This window comes from Pan troglodytes, chromosome 7 (genome assembly GCF_028858775.2).
Source record: "Pan troglodytes isolate AG18354 chromosome 7, NHGRI_mPanTro3-v2.0_pri, whole genome shotgun sequence".
In the NCBI taxonomy this organism is placed as follows: Eukaryota; Metazoa; Chordata; class Mammalia; order Primates; family Hominidae; genus Pan; species Pan troglodytes.
The window spans coordinates 62,720,024-62,743,339 of record NC_072405.2 but is presented as its reverse complement, the minus strand read 5'-3'; the positions used below and the strand labels follow the sequence as shown (position 1 = coordinate 62,743,339).

Sequence of the window (23,316 nt, the reverse complement as noted above, 5' to 3'; positions counted from 1 at the left end):
GTATGTACCCAAAAGAATTGAAAGCAAGAATTCATGGCCAGGTGCGGTGGCTCATGCCTGTAATCCCAACATTTTGGGAGGCCGAGTCAGGGGGATCACCTGAGGTCAGGAGTTCGAGACCAGCCTGGCCAACATGGTAAAACCCTATCTCTACTGGAAAAACACAGAAAATATTAGCCGGGCATGGCAGCACATACCTGTAATCCCAGCTACTCGGGAGGCTGAGGTAGGAGAATCGCTTGAACCTGGGAGCTAGAGGTTGCAGCAAGCCGAGATTGCACCACTGCACTCCAGCCTGGGTGACAGAGTGAGACTCCATCAAAAAAAAAAAAAGCAAGAACTCAAACTTGAAAACCAATGTTCAGGGCAACATCAACCACAGCAGCCAAAAGATGGAAACAACCCAAATGTCCCTCAACAGAGGAGTGAATAAATAGAATCTGGTATATACATACGATGGAATATTATTCAGTCTTAAAACGGAAGGAAATTCTGACAGGTGCTCAAGATGAATGAAGCATGAGACATTATGCTAAATGAAATAAGCCAGTCACAGAAGGACAAATACTTATGATTCCACTTAAATAAGGTATCTAAAGTAGTCAAATTCATTGAAAAGGAAAGATGAATGGTGGTTGCCAGGGACTGGGGGAGGGGAGGAAGAAATAGGGAGTTGTTGGCCGGGTGCGGTGACTCACGCCTGTAATCCCAGCACTTTGGGAGGCTGAGGCAGGTGGATCGCCTGAGGTCAAGAGTTCAAGACCAGCCTGGCCGACATGTTGAGAACCCCGTCTCTACTGAAAATACAAAAAATTAGCCGGGCATGGTGGCAGGCGCCTGTAATCTCAGCTACTAGGAGGATGAGACCAGAGAATCACTTGAACCGGGAGGCGGAGGTTGCAGTGAGCCGAGATCGTGCCATTGCACTCCAGCCTGGGCGACAGGGCGAGAATCCGTCTCAAAAACAAAAAAAAGAAAAAAAAAAAAAAGAAATAGGGAGTTGTTTGTTTAAAGGGGTATAGAGTTTCCATCTTGCAAGATGAAAAAGTTCTGGATATCTACTGCACAACAGTGTGAACATACTTAACACTATTGAACTGCACACTTAAAAATGGTTAAGATGATATTTTTTGTGTGATTTTGTTCGTTTGTTTTGAGACAGAGTCTCCTTCTGTCTCTCAGGCTGGAGTGCAGTGATGCAATCTTGGCTCACTGCAACCTCCACCTCCCAAGTTCAAGGGATTTTCCCGCCTCAGCTTCCCAAGTAGCTGGGATTACAGGCGCCCGCCACCATGCCCAGCTAATTTTTGTATTTATAGTAGAATCGGGGTTTTGCCATGTTGGCCAGGCTGGTTTTGAATTCCTGACCTCAGGTAATCTGCCTGCCTCAGCCTCCCAAAGTGCTGGGATTACAGGCATGAACCACCACATCCGGCCTTGTGTGATATGTATTGTACCATAATTAAAATTTTTTTTAAGAATGAAATTTTGATACATGCTGTCATATGGATGAACCACATGAACTAGGTAAAATAGGCCAGACACAAAAGGACAAATATCATATGGTGCCACTTATATGAGATACATAGAATAGACAAATTCATAGACAGAAAGTAGAATAATAGTTACGAAGGGCTGGGGCAGGAGAAAATGGAGAGTTACAGTTTAATTGAATGGAGTTTAGGTTTGGAATGATGAAAAAGTTCTGGAAATGGATAGCGGTGATTGTTGCATAACCTTGTGAATGCCCTTAATGTATATCATGCACTTAAAGTGACTTAATGTACACTTACGAATGGTTGAAATTGTACATTTTGTGTCATGTAAATGTTACCATAATAAAAACATTTAAATCATTTTAATGTACTATGTGTATATAACAACTGTTTGTCTAGTATCCAAGAACATAGGCCAGGTGCAGTGACTCACACCTGTAATCCCAGCACTTTGGGAGGCTGAGGCGGGCGGATAACTGAGGTCAAGAGTTCGAGACCAGCCTGACCAACAAGGTGAAACCCCCATCTCCACTAAAAATACAAAATTAGCCAGGCATGGTGCATGCCTGTAATCCCAGGTACTTGGGAGGCTGAGGCAGGAGAATCGCTTGAACCTGGGAGGCAGAGGTTGCAGTGAGTGGAGATCGTGCCACTGCACTCCAGCCTGGGCAACAAGAGTGAAACTTCATCTCAAAAAAAAAAAAAAAAAGAACATTGTCTCTGGAGCCAGTTGACTTGGGTTTAAATCTTAGCCCTAATACTTCTTTCGAGCTAGATGTCCTCATACTAAATACTTGACCTCTCCGTGCCTCAATTTTTTTCAACTATAAAATGGCATAAATAAAAGGGTCTGGTGAGGATTGAATAAGATGAACAGATAAAGCTTTTAAAACTTCCTACATATATGGATGCTCGATAATCATCAGAATTATCTTTATAAAATTTCAAGTACATAGAAGAATATGAAGTCTCTTACATACAAATGGCCAAGAAGCTATTCTCATTCCACATGTTCCACATCATTATTAGTGAAATGCAAATCAAACCCACAATGAGAAACCATTTCACGCCCACTAGAATGGTTATCATCAAAAATGCAGATAATAACAAATGTTGGCAAGGATGTAAGAAACAGGAACATTCATTTCTTGTGGGGGAGTAACATGGTGCAGCCACTTAGGAAAACAATTTGGCAGTTTCTTTAAAAGTCAAACATGGGCCAGGCATGGTGGCTCACACCTGTAATCCCAGCACTTTGGGAGGCTGAGGCAGGTGGATCACTTGAGGCCAGGTGTTCGAGACCAGCCTAGGCAACATAGTGAAACCCCATTTCTACTAAAAATACAAAAAAATTACGTGGGCTATGGAGGTGCGCACCTGTAATCCCAGGTACTCAGGAGACTGAGACATGAGAATCGCTTGAACCCGGGAGGCAGAGGTTGCAGTGAGCCAAGATGGTGCCACTGCACTCCAGCCTGGGTGACACAGTGAGACACTGTCTCAAAAAAAAAAAAAAAAAAAAGTTAAACATAAATTTGCTAATCTACTCAGCAATTCCACTGCTAAATATATTCCCAAGAAAAAGAAAAACATGTTCACATAAAGACTTGCAAACATGTGTTTACAGTAGCATTATTTATAATAGCCCCACCATGGAACAATCCACATGTCCACCAACTGATGAATGCATACACACTCCACACGATGGAAAGCTAGTTGGCCATAAAAAAGAATGAGGTACTGGAACATGCCACCACATGGATAACTTTCAAAACATTATGCCAAGTGAGGTCGAGCATGGTGGCTCACGCCCATAATCCCAGCACTTTGGGAGGCTGAGGCAGGTGGATCATCTAAGGTCAGGAGTTCAAGACCAGCCTGACCAAAATGGTGAAACCCTGTCTCTACTAAAAATATAAAATTAGACGGGTGTGGTGGCAGGTGCCTGTAATCCCAGCTACTCAGGAGGCTGAGGCAGGATAATCACTTGAATCCAGGAGGCGGAGCTTGCAGTGAGCTGAGATCACACCACTGCACTCCAGCCTGGCGACAGAGCGAGACTCTGTCTCAAAAAAAAAAAAAAAACTTGATTTATGAACACTTACAGAGGCACTTATGTGTCAGGCATTATGGTAAGTGCTTTACAAATATTGACTTCTTTCAATCTTCATACCCATATGCATTAGGATTAATCATCCCCCATTTTTCAGATGGTGAGACTGAGGCAGAGACATTAAGTAACATATCAAGGTCACACAGCTAGTCTTGGCATCTGAGCCCAAGTAAACTGCTCCAGGTGGCTCTGCAAACTGGCTGAGCTTCGTGTCTCCCCGCAAATAACCTCACTGAGTCTCCCAAACACAGAAGCACAGAGGCGGGTATGATTATCTCCATTTCACATGTGAGATAGATGAGAGCACAGCAGTTATGTGATGTGCCCGAGGTCACACAGCTGCTGTCAGAGCCTGGATTCAAATCCAGGTTTGGTGACATGGAAGCTGTGCTACTTCAACCATGCTATGTCTTTTCAGTAAAGCATCAAAATGCAGCCATTCTGGAATCTGTACGAACATCAGAGAGCGCAATTTTTTCTCTGACACCAACTAAATTGGGTTACACTGCTGTTATCTGACATCTTCCCCGGCTATGGTAGAGCCACTCTCATTGTCAAAGAACAGAGAGTAGCATTTTTAAAAAAGAAAACCCGGGAACTCAATAGACAGGAAATCCCTAGCAATTATTTCTCTAAGGAGTTAAAAAAATATTTTAAAATCCATATTAACTCAATGGATTGGATGCAAACTAGCCACATATACTGGAAGCCACATACCACGAGAGGACTAAAATCTAGACTGAAGCATTCTTACTTTTATTCTTAGATTTCCAAGTAATATGAACCCTTAACAAGATAACAATACCATCTGCTAGCACACTCTCTGCCCCATTATCCTTGTACATGGCAGAAGGGCCATGGTATATCAGCATCATAGAGCCCAGTATTGCTGCGTAGTTACAATGAACTTGAGTCTCCCGGCTATACAGCAATTTGAGGATTAACTTTATTAAACAGAATAGACAGATTTTGTGGAACGTGCCTGTTTTGGCTGAGAACTTATCTGCACGATTCTAATATTGAGACCAGGATACAGCTGTTTGTGACTAAGCCCATGCTCACTGAGTAAGTGCTATCTGAGCATTATTCATCACCAGACATCTGTTTCCTGTTTTCTTTCTTTCCTTTATCATTCTATCCCAATTTCCTTTCACCTGTAGGCCACCTAAGACAACCGTGAAGTAAGTCTAATGTTTGACTGTCTCTTTTCCCTTCCATAACTGTTGTTAGGATAGTGTAGTCATTCTACTTGGAGGATGGGTGAGGGAACCCAAGGGTCACTCTGAGCCTGGAAGGCTGTTGCCTGTGCAGTCTATCTTTAGGTGACTAACTTCCTCCCTTGTTCCCCATTAAGAACTTTTCCTGTTGAGGCAGTACCAGCCCCTCCAAACATACAATTGTGAACTGAATCACAAATGGAAAACCTCCTGTGGCACAAATAAGGCAAGGCAGTAACTTACCTAAAGCAAAGCCAGTACACTCTGATATGAAAAAAATGGAACCTCTTACATGAATACAGAACACAGGATGTGTTTAAATTTAAGGAAGTTCATTTCTATGCAAATAGGTTGAGGTCAGAGAAGTTTTCCTCAGCCCAAGGGAACATCTTTATCATCAGTGTATTACAACAGACTTTAGAGGTCACTTTACACAGTCCTCATATTTTACAAAGCTTGTCATTGTATTTTACAGTCTAAAAGATGAAGTGATTTGTCTAATAGATTCCATTTTAAATGGCTTAAGAATAAGAGAGCTCAATTTAAATACCCCAATAATGAATATTCAGAAAATGTGTTGTACGAAAGGAGAGAAGGTTAGCCCTCCCCTTAACAAAGACAGAAGAGGCCCTCAGGCCTAATAACACAGAGTTCCTGGCATCTCACTATGTTTTTATCTTCATCTCACTGTACTCTAAGAATTCTTCTTTTTTTTTTTAATTTCAGCTCACTGCAACCTCCATCTCCCAAGTTCAAGTGACTCTCCCACCTCAACCTCCCAAAGTAGCTGGGATTATGGGCACGCACCACCACACCCGGCTAATTTTTGTATTTTTAGTAGAGACGGGTGTTTCACCATGTTGGCCAGGCTGGTCTCGAACCCCTGACCTCAGAGGTGATCCGCCCACCTCTGCCTTCCAAAGTGCTGGGATTACAGGCATGAGCCACCACGCCTGGCCAAAAACACATTCTTTGTACCTTGGCGCTTTTCTTAGCAACCTTCTTTGTATCTTATCCTCTCTTTTCCTCCCTATGTTATATGCAAATAGGACTTTTGAAATATTTAAGGCTGGGCATGGTGGCTCACGCCTGTAATCCCAGCACTTTGGGAGGCTGAGGTGGGCGGATTACGAGGTCAGGAAATCGAGACTATCCTGGCTAACATGGTGATACCCCGTCTCTACTAAAAATACAAAAACAAAACAAACAAACAAACAAAAATTAGCCGGGCGTGGTGGCGGGCGCCTATAGTCCCAGCTACTCGGGAGGCTGAGGCAGAATGGCATGAACCTGGGGAGGTGGAGCTTGCAGTGAGCTGAGATTGCGCCACTGCACTCCAGCCTGGGCGACAGAGCGAGACTCCGTCTCAAAAAAAAAAAAAAAAAAAAAAAAAAAAAAAAAAAGACACTTTGTAAGATATTTAACATAGGAAGATGGCTTTATTATTAAAAATGTTTATTAAAAGCAGGCGTAGAACAAAGTGAATGCTTCTTCTCAGATGGTTTCCTGTGCTTTGTCATTGTTACGGGAAAGGGGTCCCGATCCAGACCCCAAGAGGTTCTTGAATCTTGGGCAAGAAAGAATTTGGGGTGAGTCAATCCATAAAGTGAAAGCAAGTTTATTAAGAAAGTAAAGGAGGCTGGGCACGGTGGCTCACGCCTGTAATCCCAGCACTTTGGGAGGCCGAGGCAAGCGGATCACAAGGTCGGGAGATCAAGAAAACATCCTGGCTAGCACCGTGAAACCCTGTCTCCACTAAAAATACAAAAAATTAGCCAGGCGTGGTGGCAGGTGCCTGTAGTCCCAGCTACCAGCTACTCAGGAGGCTGAGGCAGGAGAATTGCTTGAACCTGGGAGGCGGAGAGTGCAGTGAGCTGAGTTCGCGCCACTGCTCTCCAGCCTGGGCAACAGAGCAAGACTCCATCTCAAAAAACAAAAATAATAGTAATAATAATAAAGGAATAAGAGAATGGCTACTCCATAAGCAGAGCAGCAGCATGGGCTGCTAGCTAGCTATTTTTATGGTTGTTGATTATATGCTAAACAAGGGGTGGGTTATTCATGAGTTTTCTGGGAAAGGGGTGACCAATTCCCAGAACTGAGGGCTCCTCCCCTTTTTAGACCATATAGGGTAACTTCCTGACGTTTCCATGGCATTTGTAAACTGTCATGTTGTGGTGGAAGTATCTTTTAGCATGCTAATGCATTATAATTAGTGTATAATGAGCAGTGGAGACGACCAGAGGTCACTTTCATCATCTTGGTTTTGGTGGGATTTCGCCAGCGTCTTTACCACAACGTGTTTTATCAGCAAGGTCTTTGTGACCTGAACCTCGTGCCAACCTCCTATCTCATCCTGTGACTAAGAATGCCTAACCACCTGAGAATGCAGCCTAGTAGGTCTTTTACCCAGCCCCTGTTCAAGATGGAGTCCTGTGGGTCAAATGCCTCTGACATCATCACTCTTCAAAAATACTTTGTAAATCAAGATTAATAATCAACTTATTGGCTGTTATATAACTTAACTGAACCTAGCATTCTAGATGGTATAGAATTAAATAATTCTGCACTTTTCCTGTGTTTGTCTGATGTTAAGTCAATTAACTTCAGAGTTGAGGTTTCAATACCAACACAGGTGACAATTACCTTGCCGGCTGTCTAATACATCTACTCTCTTATGCACCCATTATAATAGAATTTTTCAGTTCAGCTCAGAAGCGGCCAAAGTAAAGGCTTCAACCTCCTTTGAAATAATGGGACTGCATCCAAGTTCTGGCCAATGGTATATAAACAAGAATTTTGTGTGGAAACTTCCTTAGGAAAAGCAGGCTTGCTCTTTGCCTGCTTGGATCATGAAAATGAGTATCTCACTCTAGGAATGAGGGTGCCTCGGGCTGAGACTTTGTGAAGCAGATCCAGCAACCAGCCCTCAACTGATCGCAGCTCTTCGTGCACAAGAGAAAAATAAACTATCTCATTCAAGCACTATGATTTGGGGATCCTATCAATGGATCCAAAATGAATGCTAACATGTTACACCAGCTCCGTCACTTGGGTCTCTGAAAAATAAAAGCATGTTTTAAAATTTTTGCCTGTCCTTTGAAATTCACAGGATTTCGTGTTATTATAGATGGTCGGCTGGGCGCAGTGGCTCACGCCTGCAATCCTAGCACTTTGGGAGGCCGAGGCGGATCACCTGAGGTCAAGAGTTCAAGACCAGCCTGGCCAACATAGTGAAACCCCATCTCTACTAAAAATACAAAACATTAGCCAGGTGTGGTGGCGGGCACCTGTAATCCCAGCTACTCGGGCTGAGGCAGCAGAATCATTTGAACCCGGGAGGTGGAGGTTGCAGTAGCTGAGATCACACCAGTGCACTCTAGCCTGGGCAAAAGGAACAAAACTCTGTCCCCCCCCGCCAAAAAAAAAGATGGTCCCAGTCATGATTCTTTACAAGTCCTAGGTTCTAAGGAATCGTTTAATAACAAGTCAATTATATAATCCTGGATAAAAATTGAAAGACGCCGGGCACTGTGGCTCACGTCTGCAATCCCAGCACTTTGAGAGGCCGAGGCTGAGGTCAGGAGTTCAAGACCAGCCTGGCAAAACACCGTCTCTACTAAAAATACAAAAATTGGCCAGGCGTGGTGGCAAATGCCCATAATCCCAGCTACTCAGGAGGCTGAGGGAGGAGAATCACTTGAACCCAGGAGGCAGAGGTTGCAGTGAGCTGAAATCATGGCATTACTCTCCAGCCTGGACAACAGAGAAACTCCGTCTCAAAAAAAAAAAAAAAAAAATTGAAAGATAATCTTGGTACATAAATTATTTTGTAAATAGAATCTCAGAAGAGCAATATATGAGATCAATAAGCAAACAAAACAAATATTGCATTGTTGAGGTTTTCAAATTTTTTTATTTTTAAGAAAATAACTAGCCAGGAATCATTTTATTTCTACTGTGGAAGAATTATGAATTATTCAAGATCAATCTTTAATTGCTCAATGTAAATTAAGCCTTCATATGATTTGGATATAAAGTATCTTTCAGAAGCTAAATAATCATACTAACTGCTCCCTTGAGCCCAGGATGCAGAGGTTGCAGTGAGCTAAGATTGCACCACTGCACTCCACCCTGGGCAACAGAGGGAGACTGCCTAAAAAAAAAAAAAAAAAAAAACTTACTAACTGCTGAATCTTTTACATTAACTAAGCTTAATTCTCACATTATCAATTGTTTGTATTGCTCATATAATATTTGAACCATTTTTTCAAAATCAGTTGTAATGACTGAAAGATAAAGGTCTCCAATGTCTGAGATAAGTAAAAGTATATCAATTAATACTAGAACACTTACCTTCTTCAAGAAAAATATGTTAATGGCTTAATCATGATTGTCTACTTTTGAGAGACAGGACTCGCTGGATTTCCTAGGCTGACTAGGAATTCCTAAGCCTAGCTGGGGAAGGTGACCACACCTACCCTTAAACACGAGGCTTGTAACTCAGCTCACACCCGACCAATCAGGTAGCAAAGAGGGCTCACTAAAATACAAACTAGGCTAAAAGCAGGAAGTAGAGAAATAGTCAAATCATATATCACCTGAGAGTACAGGGGTAGGGACAATGATCGGGATATAAACCCAGGCATTTGAGCAGGAAGTGGGCAACCCCCTTTGGGTCCCCTCCCATTGTATGGGAGCTGTTTTCATTCTATTAAATCTTGCAACTGCACACTCTTCTGGTCTGTGTTTGTTACAGCTCAAGCTGAGCTTTCGCTCACTGTCCACCACTGCTGTTCACTGCTGTCCCAGACCCACCATTGACTTCCACCCACTGGATCCAGCAGGGTGTCCGCTGTGCTTCTGATCCAGAGAGGTGTCCATTGCCGCTCCCAATCGGGCTAGAGGCTCACCATTGTTCCTGCATGGCTAAGGGCCCAGGGTTCATCCTAATTGAGCTGAACACTAGTCACTGGGTTCCACAGTTCTCTTCCGTGACCCATGACTTCTACTAGAGCTATAACACTGACCACATGGCCCAAGGTTCCATTCTTTGGAATCCGTGAGGCCAAGAACCCCAGGTCAGAGAACAAAAGGCTTGCTGCCATCTTGGGAGTGGCCACCACCATCTTGGGAGCTCTAAGAACAAAGGCCTGCCTGTAACACTTTTACCACAGAATTGAGAAAATAAATTCATTTGTAATTTTTGTTTCTCTCACCTTCAATGTCACTGGCAAACATACTGCCTACCAGCTACTCCTCAGCCTTACACCTTAAGCATACGTCCTGATCTTACTCTTCGAGTTGAGGGTTTACCATCTTGACATTGGGTAGCCGTGTTTCCCTGAGGCTACAGATTAAGAGGGGTCACCAACTCATTCCATCTGCTCTCATCTCGGCAGAGCAGGCCTACAGGTCAATCCCATTCCACTTGTGCATTCATTCTGATCTGTAACAGTAACAAGGCCTGGATGAAAAGATCATTGAAAAAACAAACTAGAAATATTCTAAAATAGTTGTCATTTTCCTTCCACAGACTATCAGGGAGTTTGTATCTTTGAGACAGAACCCACACAGACTCAGTTTCTCTATGCAGTCCTTGTTTCCTGCCATTTAATTTTAGATGAAAATGAGACATATGAGTACACTGAAAAGTAACATCACCATCTGGAAAATTATACATAAGGAAAATGCAATGAGGGAATATAGATCCTTCAGCCCCTATTCCAGTACTCTTTAACAACTCTGCTTCCTTGGGCGGGAATTCATGAGGTATAATACTTAAGGAGATTTTCATCTGTAGGTTTTAGGATTTTCTTATCGGCCATATTCACCACCCATCCTGGAGCAAGACCAAAGAAAATCTGCCTTGGATCCTTCCTAGTACACAGCATTTTGAAGAGTTCATCTTTAGTGATATCAGGTAAGATATAACCATACTTCCTGGCGAGTTCAAGTCGTGCTTCAGGAAATTTGGCAGGATCCGCCAGGTACCCACGGTTCTTTGCATCAGTGTAATATGGTACCAGTTCTTCTGGTGGAAGCATTCTTTTTGGAATGGGTTGTCCACGAAGAAAGAATGGAACAGGTTTGCATACAATGTCTAAAAGAAAATTTAAATTTAAAAAGTGAGATGCAAATATTAGCTCGTAGACATACCTAGAGATGTAACTCTAACATAGAGATGTTACAGAGTTTCTCTTGATTATTAATTTTTATTATTTTTTTTTTGAGACGCAGTTTCACTCTTGTTGCCCAGACTGGAGTACAATGGCACCATCTCGGCTCACTGCAACCTCTGCCTCATGGGTTCAAGCAATTCTCCTGCCTCAGCCTCCCAAGTAGCTGGGATTACAGGCACATGCCGCCACACCCGGATCATTTTGTATTTTTAGTAGAGACGGGGTTTGACCATGTTGGTCAGGCTGGTCTGGAACTCTCGACCTCAGGTGATCCACCCACCTGGGCCTCCCAAAGTGCTGGGATTACAGGCATGAGCAACCATACCTGTATCTGGAAAACCAATTTTACTAAAATGAGTTATCTTAACTAAAGAGCAGGCAAAGAAATCTTATGTGAAACAAACCAAGGAATGCTGCATAACCCCAGTTGTTTTCAAACATTTTAAAGGACCCGAGACACGTGTTCTGAAAGTGAGATAGTGAAAAAAAGGCCTACGCACAAGATATCACAGATGCCACAGGGCCTTTAGATAGCTTAGAAAGCAATTACACAAATAGATAACTGTATGAATACAACTGACACTCTACTCATCGTGTTAGCAATGCAACCTTAACCAAAGCTGGTTACAGAAATCAAAACAGTACTAAGGAAATTACTGAGAACCTCAAAATAATAGTACATATGTCACAGAGCAGTTACAAAGTTTACCTGATGTAATCCACAGAATCCATTCACACATGTATAGTATTTGGTATACAATGAGACAGATGTTAACTATCACCCACCAGGGCATAAGCTCTGTGAAGGAAGGGACTTTTTTTTTTTTTTGAGACAAAGTCTCGCTCTGTCGCCCAGGCTAGAGTACAGTGGCATGATCTCGGCTCACTGCAACCTCTGCCTCCCAGACTCAAGTGATTCTCCTGCTTCAACCTCCCAAGTAGCTGGGATTACAGGCATGCACCACCATGCTCAGGTAATTTTTGTATTTTTAGTAGAGATGGGGTTTTGCCATGTTGGCCAGGCTGGTCTTGAACTCCTGAACTCAGGTGATCCACTTCACTTGGCCTCCCAAAGTGCTGGGATTACAGGCGTGAGGCCACTGCGCCCAGCCAGGAAAGGACTTTTGACTCTTGCACTATCGTGTCTCCATCAGCTGGAACAGTATCTAGCAAACACTAGCCTCTGGCTGTTTGCTGAATGCAAGAATCTGACAGCTGTTTTATACAGCTCTAATATATTGCATTACCTAGCAGTATCTCCACACAGGGCAAATGAGAAATGGTGATTAGGAGGTACTCCAGGCAGGCCACTCACAGAAATGAGAACTGGAAGCTATCTGCTAAGGGTCAAGACCAAGAATTAGAAAGCAGAGCCACCTAAAGCCAGGTCATGCTCTGGATAAACCATCCTACCTACTTCACCTACAACAGAGGGTAAGTAAATAGTGGATGTCCTTGAATCATCAAGAAAGTATCTTCAAAATATATTTAAGAAAGAAATTTGTAGACCAAGCACAATGGCTCATGCTTTTAATGCCAGCACCTTGGGAGGTAGGAGAATTGCTTGAGCACAGGAGTTCAAGACCAGCCTAAGCAACATAGTGAGTCCTCATCTCTACAAAACAGAAAAAAGTTAGCATGGTGACATGCACCTGTAGTCCCAGTTACTCAGGGGGCCTAGGTGGGAGGATTTCTTGAGCTCAGGAGTTTCAGATTGCAGTGAGTGGAACTGCACTCTAGCCTGAGAGAGCAAGACCATCTCAAATGAAAAGAAAAAAAAAAAAAATTTCTGGCCCGGCATGGTGGCTCACACCAAGGATCACTTGAAACCAGGAGTTTGAGACCAGCATGGGCAACACAGTAAGACCCCTATCTTTATAAAAATCAAATTAGCCAGGCATGGTGGCACACACCTGTAGTCCCAGCTACTCATGAGGCTGAGGTGGGAGGATCACTTGAGCCCAGGAGTTGGAGGTTGCAGTCAGCCTTGATCACACCACTACATTCCAGCCTGGGTGACAGAGTGAGACCATGGTGCAAAAAATTTTCTATAACTTGGAAAACTAAAGTATAACAAAGTAAATTATTCAGAGGCAAAATTACTAATAAGTGATAAGCCTGTGATTGGATTTGTTTTATTACTTTTTTAAACAAAAAGCTCCTGGGACAACCTGCAGAGCTGCTGCAGAGAGCCACGCACAAGAGCATCAAGGCTGAGGGTGCCTCTGAAGATGCCAGCTCAGTGTGGCAGAGGGCATCTGGCTAGAGAACAAACTCCACCACCACATTCTGTGGTAACAATCACTGAAAAACACACTAACGCCAAAGTCCTTCCAAAATGTCTGTGACTCTTTTAAAAATGCTGTTTTTCATATTTGAGGCAGCTTACCCTAAAAACTGAGTGATGGACCAAAATAAGAAAAGATGCTCATCTATAATAAACTAGAGGGAAAACGGAATCATCATGTTGGCAAATTTTTTTTGGTTTTTTTTGAGACAGTCTCACTCTGTCACCCAGCCTGGAGTGCAGTGGCGCGATCTCAGCGATCTCAGCTCACTACAACCTCTGCTCCCAGGTTCAAGGGATTCTCCTGCCTTAGTCTCCCGAGTAGTTGGGATTACATGCGCCTGCCACCACACCCCGCTAATTTTTGTATGTTTAGTACAGATGAGGTTTCACCATGTTGGCCACGCTGGTCTAGAACTCCTGACCTCATGTGATCCATCCATCTCGGCTTCCCAAAGTGCTGGGATTACAGGAATGAGCCACTGCGCCCGGCCTTTGATGAATATTTTTTAAAAGCTTTCAATTATGGGAAAAAGGAAATGGTAGTTATTTGTTTCAAACTCTACATACAGACGACACAAATCCTTCCCTTTTTCCCTTTTATATACTAATTTTCAAAGAATTTTCTTCTAATCATGCAATTTGGCCAGGAAATGTTTAACTCCCATTTGAATGTAAAAGCATCAAAGAATCCTTTGTAAAGCATTTAGTCAACAAGTTACATTTGGTTGTCATCTCTGCAACTTGAAAAATCCAATTAATTTATTCAACAAAATTTAAGTGAGCCTCTTCTAGATACCAGGCATCGCTCTATGTGCTGGAGATACAGCAGGAAGCAAAAGGTCTCCATCATCCTGAGAGATGGGAAAGAAAGAATGAACAGAGAAAGAGAAATGAACTTATACTTTGTCAGCTGGTGATAGCTGCCAAGGGCAAACACAATGCAGGGCAAGGGGACAGGATGTGACTGTGCGTGTGTGCGTGTGCACACCATGCATGTGCATGTGTGTACATATGCTCTTTTATTTAGTACAGGTGAGAAAGATCTCCTAATAAGCAGAGACCTGGAACAGTGGGGCCCAAAGCCATGAATATTCCAAGTGGAGGAAGCTCCAGGCAGGAGGAACAGCAGAGGCCGAGACTGAAGTACACAGTACACAGGGCTCGGTGTATGGAGGAAGGCCAAACCAGGTGGCCAGTAAGGGAATGGAGGGAGCAGGGGAACACCAGGAGGGACAAGAGCTGGTGCAGATCACAGCCAGCCTTGCAGGAGCAGCACGAACACCACTGTAGGTTTTGTGCAAAGGAGTGACAGTCCATGCTTTAAAAGGAACCTTGTGCCACGTCACTCCACTGCAGATGGAAGCAAAACAGAGAGGCAACCTGAAGGCCCACAGTCATCCAGGCAAGAGGACAGTGGCTAGGACAGACTGGCAGTAGCTGGAGAAGTGGTCAAATGTGGACACAGTTTGAAGAAACAACTCAAAAGATTTATGAGGGCATAAAAGAAAAAGTTTAGGACTCCAAATTTTGGATGGACTTGTCATTTACTTACATAGGGAAGACTACAAGAAGAGCCAGGCTGAGGTAAAAGAGAAAAGAGGGGCTGGGCGTGGTGGCTCACACCTGTAATCCCAGCACTTTGGGAAGCTGAGAAGGGTGGATCATTTGAGGTCAAGAGTTCAAGACCGCCTTGACAACATGCTGAAACCCGCCTCTAGCCAAAATACAAAAATTGGCTGGGTATGGTGGCAGGCACCTGTAACCCCAGCTACTCCGGTGACTGAGACAGGAGAATCGCTTGAACCTGGGAGGCAGAAGTTGCAGTGAGCAGAGATTGCGCCACTGCACTCCAGCCTGGGCAACAGAGCAAGACTCTGTCTTAAAAAAAAAGAGAGAAAAGAGACATTTCAGACATGCTATATTTGAGGTCCCTGCTAGACATTCAAGAGAATTGGCCAGGCAGGCAGATGCAGGTCTACAGTTCAAGGGAGGGGCTGAGAGCCTTTTTTGCCCTTGGGGTATGTGTCAGCAACAGGCTGTATTCTTTAAATCATAATAATCCATATGGTAGATGTAGATCAATACTACATCCAAACTACTACCAACATTTGCCATTCACTAAGTAATTTAAAAGTAGTAGCCAACATGAGACAAAGAGAGAAAGAAGAAAATGACCGTGGAACAAACTTACCCAGACTTCTTGGATCATAGAAGGCTGTAGTAACAACACCACCATTTTTTTCAATGGCAGCAATAGCTAGTTCTGAAGCCAACTGTACTTCAATATTAACTTTTGCCGTAAAGGTGTCAGCACCCTGAAATATGTCAAAACAGTCTGTTGGTAAACAGCTTGGCTAAAAGTAAATTAATTATGTCAAGCTTCCTTTTTAGACAGTGTTTTTCCCTCCAAAGTGCCTATAACGTAACAATACAGTTAGTCCTCCATATCTGTGGGTTCCACATCTGTGAGTCAACCAACTTGAATGGATAATTTTCGGAAAAAAAGTAATAATAAAAAATAAGGCTGGGCACAGTGGTTCACGCCTGTAATCCCAGCCCTTTGGGAGGCCAAGGTAGGTGGATCACCTGAGGTCAGAAGTTCAAGACCAGCCTGCCCAACATGGAGAAACCCCATCTCTACTAAAAATACAAAAAATTAGCTGGGTGTGGTGCCGCGTGCCTGTAGTCCCAGCTACTCAGGAGGCTGAGGCGGGAGAATCGCTTGAACCCGGGAGGGGAAGGTTGCAGTGAGCCGAGATCACGCCATTGCACTCCAGCCTGGGCTACAAGAGTGAAACTCCGTCTCAAATAAAAATAAAAATAAAATAAGGCCAGGCATGGTGGCTCATGCCTGTAATCCCAGCACTTTGGGAGGCCAAGGCAGGAAGATCACCTGAGGTCAGGAGTTTGAGACCAGCCTGGCCAACATGGTGAAACCCCGTCTCTTAAAATACAAAAATTAGCCGGGCATGATGGCAGGCACCAGTAATCCCAGCTATTTCGAGGCTGAGGCAGGAGAATCACTTGAACTCGGGAGGCAGAGGCTGCAGTGAGCTGAGATCACACCACTGCACTCCAGTCTGGGAGACAGAGCAAGACTCCGTCTCAAAAAAAAAAAAAAAAAAAAAAAAAAATCAATACAACAATAAGAAAGCAATTCTTTTTTAAATACAGTATAACAACTATTTATATAGTATTTACATTACTTTCAATGGCAAAAGCCACAATTACTTGTGCACCAACCTAATATTAGGTATTATAAGTAATCTAGAGATGATTTAAAGTATATGGGAGGATGTGGCAGGTTATATGCAAATACTAGGCCATCTTAGAGACTTGATCATCTGGATTGTAGTGAGAGGAGGCGGTCATGGAACCAATCCTAAGGGACGACTATAATTCCTATTTTAAATATCTCTGCTTTGAGGTCCTATCACTTTTTTTTTAACATTTTATTTAGGCTACCTTGTTTTACTAATTTTCAATCCGTGTAAGTAAGACTGACTACATTTCCATTTTATGTACGCCTACTAAGCATTCATTCCTGACTTCATTAATAGTAGGCTGCTTAATCCTCATAACAACCTTATGATAGGATTATTGCTATCCCGACTTCATAGATGGAAATACCAACTTTCAGAGATCGGAAATACCGACTTTCATAGATGGAAATACCGACTTCATAGATGGAAATACCAACGCACAGAGGTTGCGTTGCCCAAGGTCACAAAGCAAGTATTCTAATCCAGGGAGTTTAGTCACAGCATCTGTATTCTTAACCACAACATTATGCTGTCAAACATAGATTAAAAACTAATCTTCCTTATCCCTAAGTAAGCAAGAGGCCAGCAGGAGGTTAAACAGGGGAATATGCAGGCTGGAGCAGGTGGAAGAACAGAAAATCTGACAAAATCTGAGCTTTGGAGAAGTTGGCCTCACTAGGGAAAAAAAGACAATAGAAATTTCAGTTTGCATTCACTATTGACTTTATTATAGCCTCTAAGCTGGAAAAAAAAAAAAACCTCCAATTTTTCCTAGAATAGTCAACACTAGAAAATGTAGTTCTAGGCCGGGCGCAGTGGCTTATGCCTGTAATCCCAGCATTTTGGGAGGCCAAGGCGGGTGGATCACGAGGTCAGAAGATCAAGACCACCCTGGCTAACACGGTGAAACCCTGTCTCTACTAAAAATACAAAAAAAAATAAATTAGCCGGCCATGGTGGCGGGTGCCTGTAGTCCCAGCTACTCAGGATGCTGAGGCAGGAGAATGGCGTGAACCCAGGGGGCGGAGCTTGCAGTGAGCCGAGATCGCGCCACTGCACTCCAGCCTGGGTGACAGAGCGAGACTCCATCTCAAAAAAAAAAAAGAAAAGAAAAGAAAAGAAAATGTAGTTCTAGGCCGGGTGCGGTGACTCAATCCTAGCACTTCGGGAGGCCAAGGAGGGTGGAGTACTTGATGTCTGGAGTTTGAAACCAGCCTGGCCAACATGGTAAAACCCCATCTCTACTAAAAAATACAAAAAGTAGCCGGGCATGGTGGCATGTGCCTGTAATCCCAGCTACTCGGGAGGCTGAGGCAGGAGAATGGCTTAAACCCAAGGTGGAGGTGAAGGTTGCAGTGAGTCGAGATTGTGCCATTGCACTGCAGCCTGGGCAACAGAGCGAGACTCCATCTCAAAAAAAATAAAAAAGACAGAAAAAAAAGGAAAATGTAGCTCTGAACTCTGAAAAGTTAAATTTTTGGTCACAGTCAGGATGTGCTATATTTTTCTTTAATTTCAAAGCAGATTCTGATAAAAGCAAAAAGATGGCAGCATTACCACTCTATGGCAATAGAAAGCTTTCATGAAGCTGAAAGAAAGTGGCTCCCAGTTTAGCTCCTTCTATTATTAATTTTTCATGTATTTCAAAAATATTCCATCAATTCTAAGATGCATTTTCACACTTTTTTCATATCCAATACTGGTATATGTTTAAAATCAACAGTACCTTTGATTCAATAAAACAGGGTCTTGCTGTATCATTTGTGATTTTTAAGCAATCCATAGTTTGCTTAACCATCTCCCTATTTGGGGGCATTGGTGTCAGTTCCAGTATTTTCAGTAGTATAAATAGCATTTTTAGGACTATCTTTATATCAGGTTTCTTTCATTTTGCTTTTCCTTGAGAACATATGTTTCCAAATTGATAATTTTGTGCTAAAGGATCAAAACTGTCTTATTATTCACTATTTACTGCAAATCTGAAATCACAGAAGTAAATCAGTTAACAGAGCTATAAATAATGTGTCATTGCAATTACTTGACCAGTGCCCTGGGGTAAAGTTTTCAGGGTTATTTTTATTAATCTAATAGACAACACCTAAGGATGTTGGGATGTGCAGTTTAAGGGCTGATAAGGTCATGGATTTCCATATGTTAAGTTACATGTGTATTTCTTTATATACACTCAGGGTAGAATATTGAGGCTTAATCTTGTATTTGGTTTTCTCTTTTCAAATTACTTTATTTGGAAAGTTTTTATCCATACAGTTCACTTTTTCAAAGGAATCTGAAAGGTTTTTTCATAAATATATGCTTCCCTCTAGTGGACACTAACTTACTTATACAACTGTATTATTGGCAAACAGTAGTTGATTAACAATGTACAAAAAATTTGGCCAACGGGTGGCTCATGTCTGTAATCCCAGCACTTTGGGAGGCCGAGGCAGGTGGATCACCTGAGGTCAGGAGTTCAAGACCAGCCTAACCAACAGGTGAAACCCTGTCTCTACTAAAAATACAAAATTAGCCTGGCATGGTGGCACATGCCTGTAATCCCAGCTACTTGGAAGGCTAAGACAAGAGAATCGCTTGAACCCGGGAGGTGGAGATCGCAGTGAGCCGAGATCGTGCCACTGCACTCCAGCCTGGGTGACAGAGTGAGAGTCCATCTCCAAAAACAAAAAAAAAGCAGAAAATTAGCTGGGCCTGGTGGCAGGTGCCTGTAATCCCAGCTACTTGGGAAGCTAAGGCAGAAGAATCACTTGAACTCAGGAGACAAGAGGCTGCAGTGAGCTGAGATGACACCACTGTACTCCAGCCTGGGCCACAGAGTGAGATACTGTCTCAAAAAAAATAAAGAAGAAAGTAAAGCAATGAATCAAAGCACCTGCCCTCAAGGGAGCTTATATTCTAGTGAGGAAGACAATGAAAACAAATGCATAACTTGGTAATAAATGTCAAGTGCTCATATATATTCAAAGAAAAATACTTTGGGCAGAGTAAAGGAAACACTGTGACTCCTGAAGCAGGGCAAGTGCTCTTTTAAAAAGACTCTCAAAAAAGACCTTCCTGGCCAGGCGGGGTGGCTCACATCTGTAATCCCAGCACTTTGGGAAGCTGAGGCGGGCAGATCACCTGAGGTCAGGAGTTCAAGAACAGCCTGGCCAACATAGCAAAACCCCACCTCTACTAAAAATAAAAAAAACTAGCCAGACGTGGTGGCACGCACCTGTAGTCCCACCTACTCGGGAGGCTGAGGCACGAGAAAAGCTTGAACCTGGGCAGCAGAGGTTGGCAGTGAGCTGAGATCACGCCATTGTACTCCAGCCTGGGAGACAGAGTGAGACTCCATCTCTATTTAAAAAAAAAAAAAAAAAAAAAAGATCTTCCTGATATGTTGACATTCAAGCAGAGAACCAAAAGAAGGGGGCGCCGTGGGCGGTGGCTCACGCCTGTAATCCCAGCACTTTGGGAGGCCAAGGTGGGTGGATCACGAGGTCAGGAGTTCAAGACCAGCTTGGCCAATATGGCGAAACCCCATCTCTACTAAAAATATAAAAAATTAGCCGGGTGTGGTGGCGCACGACTATAGTCCCAGCTACTCAGGAGGCTGAGGCAGGAGTATTTCTTGAACCCAGGAGGCAGAGGTTGCAGTGAGCCGAGATCGTGCCACTGCACTCCAGCCTGGGCAACAGAGCGAGACTCCATCTCAAAAACAAAAAAAAAAAAAAAAAAAAAGAAGGCAAGCTTTACAGATATGCAGAAGAGCAGCATTCCAGGACCAAGGGACAGAGCCCTGCCATGATAGCATGACAGCTTTCCAAAACCACAGCAATCACCACTACATAACAGTTACAAACACAAATGGGCTAAAAATAAAGGGGGTAGAGTACTGATTATCTGGAAATCAAAACTATCTCCTACGGGCCAGGCATGGTGGCTCACACCTGTAATTCCAGCACTTTGGGAGGCCGAGGTGAGCAGATCACTTAAGGTCAGGAGTTCAAGATCAGCCTGGCCAACATAGTGAAACCCTGTCTCTACTAAAAATAAATAAAATTAGCTGGGCATGGTGGTGGGTGCCTGTAATCCCAGCTATTCAGGAGACTGAGGCAGGAGAATCACTTGAACTTGTGAGGTGGAGGTTGCAGGAGCCGAGACTGCGCCACTGTACTCCAGCTCAGGCAACAGAGCAAGACTCCGTCTAAAAAAAAAAAAATCCTCCTATATAACACCAAAAGATCTAATCAAGACTTACCTCCTCAACCAGCTGGACACCATAATCCCTTTTAAGTGGCTGGATGGTCACACCTCTCCCATTGACAAGCTGGGTTAAGTCAATAGGTTGACTAGGATCAACACGACCCAAATCAATAAGATACTGCAGTCTATTGAGACTCAAAGGCTTATACTGGCGTCTGAAACTGTAAAACAAGAATGTAAGAGTTGGAAAACTCTCATCTTCCTGTAACTTCTCGAAATCAACTCAAAGCTTTGTCTTGTGTTTTCCTCCACCAATTTTAATTATTTAACTAAACAAAACCCTCTTGAGTGTAACACAAACATGTAATATTGCTTGGTTTCGGGTAATGAAAAGAAACCTGTACCACCTTTGTTCCACTAAAAATTATTTCCCTCTCTAAGCATTTACTTCACTTATTTACACAAATAAATCTGTGGAAAATTTAACTTACTATGGAGCTCAAAGTAATAATGGTAGTTATCATTTATTAGGTGACTACAGTGGGCCAGATTTTTATGTATACTGTCTATTATTGCTCACTCTTTTAATAACCATTAGAGCTGGCATTAGAATCTCCATTTTGCAGGTCTAAGTGCAGTGTCTGGGCCTCTTTTCCTTTTAATAATCCAGGCAAGATTTCATTACCAAAAAATGGTTCAGGGGAACAGTAGCAAAAGTTTGCTTCAAAGTGAATTTACAATTTCCACCAAAATTTCTACCAAACTATTTTTAGGTGCTTTTTAATGGAAATTGGGGACCTGTACTTTAAAAAGCAAAGCAACCTTACCTATGTCCTTCGTTAAACCCGTATTTTGGGATTCGGATGTAAAATGGAGTCTGGCCTCCCTCAAAGCCCAAGCGGGGCCGGGTTCCTCTTTGCCTTTCTCCTTTATGGCCTCTGCCACATTTTCTACCTCTTCTCCGACCTCTTGGTCTTCTCTCCTGCAAGGAAAAAAGAGAATTTTATGAATTTCAGATGCATTTCTAAAAACTGCATTTCAGCTCTTCACTTTTTGTTATGCTGTTCATTCATCCAGCCCACCAGTGCTAGCTAACACTATTGTGTCAAGCATGTCCTAGTTGCTCAAAGGTCCACACACTCTGTTAGCATCTTTGCCTCTAAAGACATAGCTAATTCTTGTAACCAAAGTCCAAGTGTGTTTCAAAAGCAAAAAGTAAAGGTTAGGATGGGGATAAGGTTTTTATAATAGGTTGAAACCGAAAAAAATCCTAGAATTAAATATTCACAACATTTTAAATGATAGGCAAGAATTTATTTTGAAATTAATTGTAAATATGCAAATGTTATTCATAAACCTGTAATTTTATTTGAAAACTGATCTGTTGAAGAAAATCTTTTCCTTAATTTCCTGTCATTTCACGAAAGCAATGAACTGACTGTTAAAATGACAGTACATTGTCAACTAACAGCTTTTCTAGCTCTATTTAGTCAACTGCAGAAGGGACAGCTGCAATTCAGATCTTTCCAATGAACATAGATACACGGGGAAAACATTTCATTTTAAATCCAATTTTGAATGACACAAAGACTTTGTAGTTTCAGCGAGTCGGCTTCTCCGCCTGGTATCTTTACACTTGTAAACATAATCTTATTAAGAACTGGGTGCGGCCGGGGGCGGTGGCTCACGCCTGTAATCCCAGCACTTTGGGAGGCCGAGGCAGGCGGATCGCGAGCTCAGGAGTTCAAAACCAGCCTGGCCAACACGGTGAAACCACGTCTCTACTAAAAATACAAAAATTAGCCGGGCGTGGTGGCGGGCGCCTGTAATCCCAGCTAATCGGGAGGCTGAGGCAGGAGAATTGCTTCTGGGCGACAGAGCAAGCCTCCGTCTCGGAAAAAAAAAAAAAAAAAAAGAACTGGGTGCATGTGGAAAGATTTCCCTCTGGGCAGTAAGGGAGAACAGGCATGAGGCAATCCTATTTTCATCCCAACACCCTCCCAGAAAGGGCAGTTCTCCTAATGACAGGGAGAGAAGGGCCGCTTTCATCGCCCGGGTCCCCAGCGCTTCCCCGCACCGCCACCACCCATTTACCGGTTTCTTGGAGCCGGGATTCGGCTTTAAGTTGGCCAGGCTCACACGCGGCAGGCCCCGGAGTAGGTCCAGGGCCCGGGCCCCACCGCCCTGCAAGGGACCGGCCATAACCCGCAGATCCAAGAACTTTCAAGGGCGCCCTGAGGTGCTCGGAGGCCACGTGGTCTCGGGGGCTGCTTTGTGGCCGTGGCCCCGCCCCTGTCGCGCTGCAGCAGCGCGCGCAAGCCCGGGACTCGGGCAGAGGCGTGGGAGTCTGCAACCATGTCTCGGTTGTCCTTTTAGTTGTTTGGGGATGTGATCTTATTTTCCGAGATCCTGCTTTGTCCTCGGGGTCCCTTTTAATATTCTGAACGTAAAACCTTCTCTTTCGCCAAACGAGAGCATGCACTAAAAACACTGCGTTAAATAAAGGATCTTTTTTGAGTCAGTGTTGGGCCTTGCCTGTTTGTCTAGGCCGT

General features: G+C 43.3%; 1 protein-coding gene and 1 pseudogene across 1 annotated transcript; one reads left to right on the top strand and one right to left on the bottom strand.

Moving 5' to 3' along the window:
• The first annotated feature begins 5,400 nt into the window (after positions 1 to 5,400).
• LOC112204299 (U6atac minor spliceosomal RNA) lies at positions 5,401 to 5,503 on the top strand (annotated as a pseudogene).
• A 4,906-nt stretch (positions 5,504 to 10,409) lies between these two features.
• MRPL15 (mitochondrial ribosomal protein L15) lies at positions 10,410 to 23,071 on the bottom strand. Its single transcript, XM_528136.7, has 5 exons — positions 22,859 to 23,071; positions 21,592 to 21,746; positions 20,820 to 20,985; positions 15,490 to 15,613; positions 10,410 to 10,929 (listed from the first exon to the last, which is right to left on the bottom strand). Exons 1-5 carry the CDS (start codon positions 22,964 to 22,966, stop codon positions 10,592 to 10,594), a joined length of 891 nt encoding a protein of 296 aa, XP_528136.1. The 5' UTR covers positions 22,967 to 23,071; the 3' UTR covers positions 10,410 to 10,591.
• Between the last annotated feature and the right edge of the window lie 245 nt (positions 23,072 to 23,316).

Bases quoted from the DNA above. Each gene is read 5' to 3' on its own strand.
- MRPL15 (XM_528136.7), bottom strand. From the start codon at position 22,966: ATGGCCGGTCCCTTGCAGGGCGGTGGGGCCCGGGCCCTGGACCTACTC. The intron at 21,747-22,858 runs GTAAATGGGTGG...TTTTCCTTGCAG, and splicing joins ATCCCGGCTCCAAGAAACCG to GAGAGAAGACCAAGAGGTCG. The intron at 20,986-21,591 runs GTAAGGTTGCTT...CTTGTTTTACAG, and splicing joins GGGTTTAACGAAGGACATAG to TTTCAGACGCCAGTATAAGC.